The 10,917-nt window shown below is 34.1% G+C and overlaps 1 protein-coding gene and 1 long non-coding RNA gene across 3 annotated transcripts in view; one reads left to right on the plus strand and one right to left on the minus strand.

Moving 5' to 3' along the window:
• The window catches only part of PKN2 (protein kinase N2), a 138,331-nt gene that overhangs the window by 93,186 nt on the left and 34,228 nt on the right, over window positions 1–10,917 (plus strand). For both annotated transcript variants that reach the window (XM_073234241.1, XM_036996329.2), the window contains one exon: window positions 67–176. In XM_073234241.1, coding sequence (XP_073090342.1) covers window positions 67–176 — 110 coding nt within the window. The remainder of the gene's footprint in view (window positions 1–66; window positions 177–10,917) is intronic.
• The window catches only part of LOC118967978 (uncharacterized), a 30,228-nt gene that overhangs the window by 16,957 nt on the left and 2,354 nt on the right, over window positions 1–10,917 (minus strand). The window contains exon 2 of the long non-coding RNA XR_005055358.2: window positions 4,532–4,634. This is a non-coding gene — a long non-coding RNA (uncharacterized lncRNA). The remainder of the gene's footprint in view (window positions 1–4,531; window positions 4,635–10,917) is intronic.

A 10,917-nucleotide genomic window follows, 5' to 3' on the forward strand; every position in this document is an offset into this window, starting at 1 on the left:
TTATAGTGGTACTTTTATTTTAAAGGTTTTTAAATACTTAAGCAAGTTTATAAATTTTAATTACAGATGATGTCTGTGCAGTTCTGAAGCTAGATAATACTGTGGTTGGTCAAACTAGCTGGAAACCCATTTCCAATCAGTCATGGGATCAGAAGTTTACACTGGAACTAGACAGGGTAAGATGAGAAACATTTTACTTGAATTTTTATTATACTTATAATTCATTTTGAGTATAAATTTTATGTCTTAAAAGACTTTAAGAAGTATTATTCATAACATAAAAAGAATTTTTATGTCAAAATAATTTTGACATTTCTCATCTGATGAGTTTACATAAATCTACCTTAAGATAGAAGTGAATATCAGTTTGTTACAGTAGCTTTCATTTGTGCAATGATTGAAAATTTGTATTTTGTGTTAACCTGAAAGATCAATAACTAGATGAGATCTAATATTGAAATATATTTGTTTATTGTAATGTACTCTAATCACTAGGGTGATTCTTCTATTTGTAGGTTACGTTATGAAAGCTGAATGTGAAATGCATTAATGTGCTTACCCAGCCCTCCGTGTGTCTCAGTGGCTTTCATGAATGATGTAAATGGCTAGAATGCAGTCTGTAGCTGTAAAATGCAGCATAAGTTACCTTGGTCCACAGTAGATGCAAATCCATAATGATAGCTTTATTATTTTACTCTTAATTCAGTCCATTGGTATATGGGAAGAAAATATTAAACCTTAACCAGCATTTTATCTAAAAACTAAGAAAGATGTTAAACTGTTTTATCATTTAGTATTCAGATTGGCAGCGCATGTCATTTTAAAAATTATACGTACTTGTGAAAGCAGGTTTACAGTGGTTAATGATGGTATGAAGTGGTTATTACTGCTCTAGCTTCTACTTTAAAAATATCTTCCAGTTAATTTTTTTTCTATCCTCACAGCCAGCATCCTAATCAGGCCCTAATTACTGCTCTTCTGGGTTCAAATACTACTGTGTATGTACTTGAGCAAAATGCCTAGCCTTTACTATGTATACCAGTTTCCTTATCTTTAATACTGTCTGTCTTACTAAGATGTGTAAGGATCAAGTTTATGTAAAAATCTTAGACTAGTGGTAAGAACTCTATTAATGTGGGTTTACTCAAGTAATTTGCCAACTAATCCATGTGTCTCAGTACTGGACTGATCTTCAAAGAATAGTGCTTTGATCTAGACAATCATTCTTTGCTTTATGATCATTTATATACTCATAAAGAATTATTAAATTATTAATTCATTTAATCATCAAGTGTTCATTGATACTTAGCCATATTCTAGGCACTTCCAGGTGGAGATTAGCAATGAACAGCATAAACAAAGTCTCTCAAGAGGTTCCCTCAAGGAACTTATACTTCAGTGGCTTTTCAATACATATATGATTCAGTGTAGACTTTTTACTATTACATCTGAAACTGTATGTAAGAGTCTTACCACCTCATTTACCAAATACCCCTTTATTTTTATTATTTGAGTTAAAATGATATTAAGGATTTTGAATGCTAGGCTAAGCTATTTATACTTGATGAAAATTGGAAAGATATAATGGAAAAATTGTTCTTGGGATATATATGAAGAATGCATTTGAGGGAGGAGAGACTAAAGGCATATAAATTGTCAGGAGGCTATCTGGTGCTACAACTGTAAGATGATGGTAAGCACTTAAAGTAAACGTGGCAGTAGGACTAGAAAGAAATACATGTAGGAAATGAGGAACAATTAGTATAACTTAATAACTAATTGGATATGAATACAGGGAAAGGTAGTTATATATAATTTGCAAAGAAAATGATGCCATAGAAGTTAGAAAAGATCTGTATTAGAGGGGGATGGGTTCTATATACCTAGTTTTTTAGCAATTAAATAAAGGTACAGAACTAGAGGTCAGGGCTAGATTAAGCAGATTTGGAGGTCATCTAATTAGAGGTCACAGTGAATACCTTCCAAGTGGATGAGATTAGTCTATTCATTTCAGAAAATAATAAACATCTTATATGTACCAGACCTTTTACCAGGTTCTGTATTTAGAGGTAATATATACTCATTGTTATAATGAAATGCTTAAGTTTAATAATTACTTCTTTTCTGTTCTGTACCAAGCACCATTCTAGATACTGGTAATGACTGAGCTAAATAGTCAGAGTCTTTATACTTAGGAACCTTATATTCTAATCAGGGAAGATAAATAGTAAACAAATTACAAAATCTACAACTGCAATGAAGGAAGTAAATAAGGTGGAAAATGAGGGAGTAGGGGCCACCTAAGATTAGAGTAATTAGGGAGTCTCTTTTAGGAGGCTATATTGACTTGAGACCTGATGGTTGAAAAGTTATCAAATTTGCAAAGATCCAGGGAGAGTGTTCCCAGCAGTGGAGATGAAACATAACAACCCGTTGTAGTAGGAGTGAACTTAATATGTTCTCTCCTATCAAGAGAGGTAATATATACTCTATTTATATAAAAATCGTGAGACAGATGAGTGTGAAGTAAAATAGGTGTAGATAGGTGCCAGATTACTAGGTCTTAATAGGCTATGAATTGGAAGACAATTGAAGGGATTTAAATAAGGGGTTGACATTATATGATTTGTGATCTGATAGAAATAAGTACCATGTACTGAAGCTAACAAAAGAGTCAATAACCCAGAATAGGAAAGAGCCTATAAAGAGAAAAGAGATCTAACAATCAAATCTTAAGCAGTATCCCAAAAGTAGGAAGAGAAAGAATTTGTCAAAGAGAAATAGAAAACTTCGAGTTGGATCAGATCATACCTTAGGTCAAATAAGCATCATAAATGCTAATCTAGTGAAAAATTGCCAGACTGAGAAATGATGAAAATCATGTTTCATATAGAATAATTGAAGGAAAATGAGTTTTACGTATATTATAGAAGGGATTTAACAAAGATCTGAAAATTGTCCTTAAAGTTGAAGGGAGAAACATGTAAAAAAGAATAAGACAAGGGATAGCAATGAGATTTCAGTTTAAGTGTGTCAACTCTAGTCTGTTGGTAGTGACTTTCTAGAGCTCACTGTTAAGGTTTACTGGATGTATCCATATTTTCAAAGATTTTACTGATTAAGCAGAAAGGTTTGCCTTTGGAGAAGAGGCAAGTGGTAAGTTGTAATGCATGTTACACACTTGTATTGACTGTACTTTGTGTCTGCAGAGGATAAAGCAAAAATCAATAGAGAGCAGATTTCATTTCAGTGCAAAGAATATTGCTGTTCAAAAATGAGCTGCTACAGGAAGTAGTAAGTTCTCTCTCAATGTTGAATGAGCAATTTATAAGAGAAATTTTAAGGGAATTCTTATATCAAAAAAAGGTTACACTGCTAAGATTTTTTTCAACTGATATTTTCTCTTTCAAGGCAGGAAAACTTGCATTGTTACATGCTGTAAATAAGCTATTTAACAGTGTAGCACGGAGAAGGCAAATAGTCAATCTGTGGCATCTTACTACACTGATGGACAGTGACTGCATTGGGGTATGGGTGGGGACTTGATAATATGGGTAAATGTAGTAACTACATTGTTTTTTCATGTGAAACCTTCATAAGAGTGTATATCAATCATACCTTAATAAAAATTTAAAAAATATAAGCTGTTTAAGTGAATAGTTGCCAATATAACCCAGTCAAGCCCACCAGAGAGGCAAATACAGTTGAGGTTATTTGGATGGATGGATGGATGCATGGATGGATGGATGGATGGATGGATGGATGGATGGATGGATGGATGGACAGGAGGGCAGGAGGCAGGGAGAAAGGAAGGAAATAAATATAGATATAGGTACAGTTTTCATGTCCTATTATGTTTGTGTCATACTAAACTGAATCCATATAAATATTTATGAACATAACATGTTTCAGTTTCCATTCATTTTTAATGTAATAGTTTTGCTATAACATTGGATTTGAAGCCAGATAAGCTGGGTTCATTGTCCATCTGCCACTTATTAAATATTAGAGAGTAGACAAATTATACAGCCTTATTACTAGGCGTTTGTTTCACCATATCTAAAATGGTGATAAAATTTAATCTTCACAGGACTGTTAAGAAAAAATACTGAAGTACAGTTAGTGTATATAAAGTACCTTGCATTGCCTGACACGTTTTAGCCACTCTGATATTATTTCTTTCTTTAGCCCTAGGTTTTGATGTATGACTATGAATTGGAATATAGTAGAAGAACATGTTAGATAATGGGGAATTAATTGGTTGAATGTCATTTTCTTTCATTTCAGAGCTTATTTAGAGTAATTACAGGATTTTTGATGAGTGATACTGTCAAAATGAAACTTATAAAAGAGAATTCTTGTTAGAGGGAAAATGGCTGGTGAGATTTCTCTTACAGCGAGATTATTGTTTTAAAGAGGTTTATATTTAAAACAGAACTTAAAAGTAATTAAGTGTGTTGCCATTATTTTATAATTAAGGAGACTAAGAACCAGAGTAGTTACATATAAACAAAGAACTAGTCATACAGACCTTGAGTGTCCCTCTAAATGATGTTCTTTCCTCAATAGTTATTTGAATGACATAGAGAGATAATAGTGGCGCGAAGGAGGAAATAGCAGAACATGATGAAAACCTGCAACAGAGAAAATACTGTTTAAAATTACCCAAACTGCAGGCTTAGAAAACTAGAAAGACTGATAACTGTTGATGAGTTGTTCACTACTTCCAATTGTAAATCTTCACCTAAAATTGTTTTTCTTCATGGTATCAGACCTATTTTCCCACTTTGGAGTAATCCTCCCTTTAAAATTTTGAAGACACTGCATGGCTAAGTAAAGCTATTCATTCTTCAAGCCAACTAAACCTTCTGTGTCCTAATACATATGTTACTTGTCCCTAATTTGATTATAAACTTCTCTTTGGCAGAGACCACATTCCTTATCATAACTCCTTATGTTTACATAGTACTTTTTATTTTTCCATGTGCTTTTAACTCTTATTTTATCCCTTATATTTATAAAATATTTATTTATAGAAAATGTTTATAGAAACATTTACAGAAAATGTTATTTTAAATTGTCTGACATGTTCATGCCCAGTATTTTGCCACAGATGTTGTCTCTTTTCTATGGCATTCTGTACCTAAGTTGTACTGTATCCTTTTCAAGATACAAAAATTCATAGGTCCTTTTAGAGTTGTAAGCTAAGAAATGATCTAGATCTAGAATGATGTAGAAAAAAATTCAAATTACGTTCCTGGGATCTCAAGGCTCTTCACGTTTGTCTCAGGTGGCAACACAGACCCTTTTTATTGCTTTGGAATTCTGGGTAAGATATCATTTGGAATTTGCTAGTTACTTTTAAAAAAAGAGGTTTAAAAATTGCTGATGTTCTACACATTAATAAGGAAATTATGGCCTAGGAGTTAAAAAACTAGCCTAAAGTATAATCTAGGATTCTTAATGAAGTCTATCAACTATCAGTTCCATGTTATTTCTATTTTTTATCAGGTTACTCTTTATGTTTTCTTATAAAATTTTGTCTTAATGTTTACTATAAACACAATAGTTGTGTAATTTCTCATTTTGCCTGAGTTCCCTCAGCCCTTCTGTTGTAAAGTTTATCTTCCCTATGAGACATTGAAATTAAAGGCAAGAGGGTACCCAAACCCTTACAGTTAACCTTTTCCCTTTCACATTTCTTTTTGATTAACCTCACTAATATAATAGAGAACAATCCTTACCAATATTAGAAGCAGGGAGGGGCCCTGTTTTAGAACTAAAATTCAGAAAAGTTTTAGCTGGAATCAATCCTATTAAGAGCAAAGTAATAATGTTCACCTTGTAATAGAAATGGAAGAGGACATCAAGAGAGTTAAGAGGCAGTAAAAACAAAGTAGGATTAATGGGTCGCAGGTAACTGTGGGGTTAAAGGATTGCTGGGTGTTGTGCTACTGAGAGCAGCTCGAATGTCAGGACGTGATGGCCTGAGGGAAGGATGCAAAGGGCTGAGACTGGAAAGACTTGAAGTTATTAGTATGACAGTGGGAGCAAGAAACTGAGTTGTAGGATAGAGAACAAGATCGTTAGAGAACTTGGGATTCTTAACTGTTTATTGGTTTGAAAATTTTTTAAATTGTGTGTTTACACTACATTAAAGAAGGTTGGAATTTAACTCTCTTAAACCATTCACATTCATATCCTTATTCTTCCAAATGACTAGGTTAAATCTGTTGTTTAGCATTGATACTATGACTATATAAATGTTGTTGACACATGAACTGTGTTCTGTAATGTGATTATGGTTTTCTTTTTAGTAACTGTTTCTTCCTTTGGGCTAATAAATACCTCATTATTTATTTATTTATTTATTTTGTTTGCTTTGTTTAGTTTTCTAAGTGCCTATTGTTTATGACCAAACTCTCTGTAGGGACTCATTCTCAACTCCATAGGTAAATACATCTCATAAACCAACAGTCATTTGTGTCCTACTCTCCCCATTCTTTCTGGAGCCTTTTATCTTTCTGCTCCAAAATAAATGGCTGCTATAGCTTTCATCTTGAGTCTCTCCTTTACCATCATCCTGAGAATTCCATCCTTCTGTGTTGGATCACTTGAGCCTTGGATTACTCCTTCATCTTTCTTATTCTACTTCTCATTTTTGGTGCATCATATTCCCCATTTACAGGCTCAGAAAAGGGTGAATGAAAGCTTTAGAGATCTTGCATTTCTGAAAATATTTATGCTACTGTTCCACTTGGAGTCCTAAAATTCTAGGTTAGACATTATTTTCATTAAGGATTTTGAGGGATTATGTAATTATTTTCTAGCTCCAGTATTACAGTTGAAAATTGTTATGTGTGTCTGATTTTTAATCTTTGTGCTCTGCTTTTTCTCTCTGAAGTTTTTAAGGTTTTTATCCTTTTTCCCTGGGATTCTGAGATTTCAAAATGGTACACCCTAGTGTAGGTGGTTTTCACTTCTTATGGTTAGTATTCTATGGCACCTTCACTTTTGAAAGTGCTTCAGATCTGAGAAATGACTTATTTATTTGAGAAATGATAATTTGCTCTTATTTTCATTTTCAGTATCTCTTGCTATTTTATCCTCTTAGACTGATCGTCTAATTTTCTTTTGCATATTGTCTTCTGTCAGTCTGTCTTCTTGTTCTACTTTCTGGGATACTCAGACACCTGTAAGTCTTTTATTGACAAATTTATATTTGATAACATTCTTAATTTGTAAAAGCTCATTCTTTTTTTATTTTAATACACTGTTTTTCTCTCATGGGGACCATATCCTTTCTTACATTATTGAGGACATCAGTTTTAAGATTTCTTCTCTCTGAATTGTCTTTATTTCATCTGAGATCCATTTTATGATCTCTGTTTATCATATTAAATAAGATTTGGTCAAATGGCCATCCTTGGCTGTCTTAGCATGAGGCACTAGTGGAAAGTAAAATGTCACCTATAAGCTATTTGAGATTGTGGTTGGGTAGGCAACAACAGTGGGGTTATACCCTAGTGCCTTAGATCATTGTGGGCCTCAGCCATGTAAAATTTAAGGCATGTGTGAGAAGGACAGTCCAACTATGCTTCTATTTAAAAACCTGATTCTCAAGAAAAAGAGGAAGAATGGGCTGAATTATTGATGTCTAGTTTCTCTCCCAGTCTTCTATCAACTGACTCACTCTGGAAGATGAGTAAGAGGGTCTAAGTAGAGACCCAGATATTTAGGGGAAAGGTAGAAATTATCCCTCACAGAAACTATGGCAGTAAAAAAAGATGCTTTCTTTTCTATAAAAGGATAGAAATGCATGTAACATCTTTTTAATGGGAAGCATCTTAATAATAAAACAAGCCATAGAATAAGAATACCAAAGACTCTTTAATTTCTTCTTTGTATGAGCTGACATTGACATATTGTTTAATCTCAGATGCTGTTTTTAACCTGTAATTGAGGTATAATACTATTTAACCTTTTTAGCTCTCTTCTGCTGCTTCCAAATTCTGTCAAATGACACATCATATTCTTCTCTGAGGCTTATGAGTAGATGAGAAATCTAATCTCAGATTAGAAGTAGGAACTGTATATGTAAAGACATAGAAGCACAAAAGTTTACAATAGGTTTGGAATAAGAGGGAATCTTTGAAACTTTTTATAGAATATATGATTGATACAGGAAGCAGTATACATAACTGTCACAGCACTTAAATAGTTTCTATCATAATTTTTTACTTCCCTCTTTCCCTGTGAAGGGAGCAGAGCCACCCACATCTATAGGAGGCTGACTTCAAGCAGAGATCACAGCCTATATTCTCCAGTCTCAGTCTCCTACTCTTCTCTCTGTATTTGTTATCGTCCCAAAAGATCCTGAGTTGCCCCTCTTTCTTGTCACATTTGTTCAGCTGGAGAATCATCTTCACTGAACTGAACTGAAAACAGAAATTTGTTTCCTGAAGCGCTTGCTTTCTGTTTGCTCCCTGTGGATCCCAGTGGCCTTCCTTCCCTGTTCTGCTCTTTCCCCCTGCAGGCTTATAGCTGTAGACTTGAATCACTGGCCTCTGACTTAAATTGGAGGACATTGTTAGGAGACACAAGGGCAGGAGAAGAGGGAAGCCAGTGTGTTTGCTTCCCTCTCTCCTCTCCTTTGCTATTTTCACAGCAGTGTTCATCTGTTGCCACAGCTCCAATTGGAAAGTCCATTTTCCAATCTCCGGTTCTCATTGGATTCTGGAAACTGTTGCCTCTTACCGGTTCAGGCTAGGGAAGGTAATGGATTTCTACTTTGGCCCATCCTCAGGTGCTCCCATCCTTGTTGATTCCTTAACTTTAATCATGCCTCCATAAATAGCCAATTTTTAGAACTCAGGCTCTTTGAGGGTGTAGTATGTTTGCTGCTGGGACCGTAATTGATGTTTCCCAAGCCTACATTGTCCTCAGAAGCCCATAAAATATCAATTAATAAATAGAAAACCAATTAATGTGACATCTGCCATGTGGACCTTTACAAAATATCACCTTTAATTGGCTTTTGAATTTTCCGTGTTTTAATTTTTTCTCTGTTAGTGGCTGCAGCAAGTTTGCTTCTTGCCCTTTCTTTCCAGCATTGGAACCTAGTTCTCATTTTCATCTCTCCAAGATTCCCAAACTCAATTCACAGCATCTTTATTGTCCCAGTAATGTTTTTTTATATTGTGTCTCTAGGCCAAAAGAAATACACAATAGTGCCATTTATTAAGAACTAATTACTAACTAAACATCAACAAAATGAAAAGGCAATTTAAAGATGGGAGAAAACATTAACAATCATATATCTCATAAGGGGTCAATATCAAAAAAATAAGGATCTCACACCACTCAAAGAGACAAGCAATTTGATTTAAAAATGGGCAGAGAGACTGAATAGACATTTTTCTCAAGAAGACATCCAAATGGCCAACAGGTACATGAAGGAGCTCTATATCACTAATCATCAGAGAAATGTAAATCAAAACCACAGTGAGATACAACTTCACACCTGTTAAAATGTCTGTCATCAAGAAGACAAGAGATAACAAGTATTGAAAAAGGTGTGACTAAGAGGAACACTTGTTCACTATTGGTAGGAATGTAAAGTGGTTACAGCCATTATAGAAAACAGTATGGAGGTTTCTTAAAAAATTAAAAATAGGACTATCATATGACCTGGCAAGCCCACTCCTGAGTATATATTCAAAAGAAGTTGTTTGAAAACAATATTGAAGGAATATCTGTACTCTCCTGCTCATTGCAACATAAGGCCATTGTGTCTGTTGATGAATGAGTGAATGGATGAGTAATGTGTATACACATACCACACACACACACACACACACAAACACACACAATGGAAAATTATCCAACCATGAGAAAGAAGGAAAGGAAATCCTGCCATTTGCAACAACACAGATGGACCTTGAGGACATTGTGCCAAGTGAAATTAGCCAGGCAGAAAAAAGACAAATACTGAATGCTATCACTTATATAAAGAATCTTTTAAAAAAAAAAAAGGAAGAAAGTCAAACGCATAGAAACAGGAGTAGAAAAGTGGTTGCTAGCGGTGGGGGAGTGAGGGAAATAGGGAAAGATTGGTGAAAAGGTACAAACTTTCAGGTATAAGATAAATAAGATCTGAGCATCACATGTATGACGTAACTATAGTTGATAATTTATGTAAGTAAAATTTGCTGAAAATAGAACTTAATGTATTTTCACCAAACATATTCTATATAAAATATGAGATGATGGGTATGTGTATTAGATGGGAGGAGTCCCTTCACTATGTACATCAAATCATCACTGTGTGTACTTCAGATATTTTAAATTGTCTGTTACACCTCACTTTAAAAACTGTACTTAATAATTTAGTACTTACATCCTAATAAATCGGTACTTTTTGAGAAAAAAAGCCATTGAAAGAAAAGGGAATATTTTTATTTGATTCTTATGGAACCAGTTACTTAATAATAGGATATGTCTACCTATTGAATACTCTATAATTTCTCAAAGCTTGGAATCAGATTGAATACTGTACCCTTAACTCCTTTTCCACATTTTTTTCATGTGGAAGAATCAACAGTTGAAAACCAGGTTAGCAAAGATATGATGTTGTCAAAAGAAATGTGGTACATTCTAATGTTGAAACTATGAATTTATCATGAGCTAGTATTTCTTGTGGAATGGCTGTTACTGCGTTTCGTTTGAAAAATTAAAAAATCTTCCATTGCCTCAGAGTTCTTCCTAAACAGTTTGGGAACTTCAGCCTTCCTTCTGCTTCAGTTCTTTTTATGATAGATGTGTACTGCGTTTTTTTTTTAATTGCAACACGTATTTTAAGTCCTTGTTCTCCTTCCTTTCCTATATGTAGTACTGATTCAATGTCTCATCTTTTTC

Source organism: Manis javanica, chromosome 4 (assembly GCF_040802235.1).
Source record: "Manis javanica isolate MJ-LG chromosome 4, MJ_LKY, whole genome shotgun sequence".
In the NCBI taxonomy this organism is placed as follows: domain Eukaryota; kingdom Metazoa; phylum Chordata; class Mammalia; order Pholidota; family Manidae; genus Manis; species Manis javanica.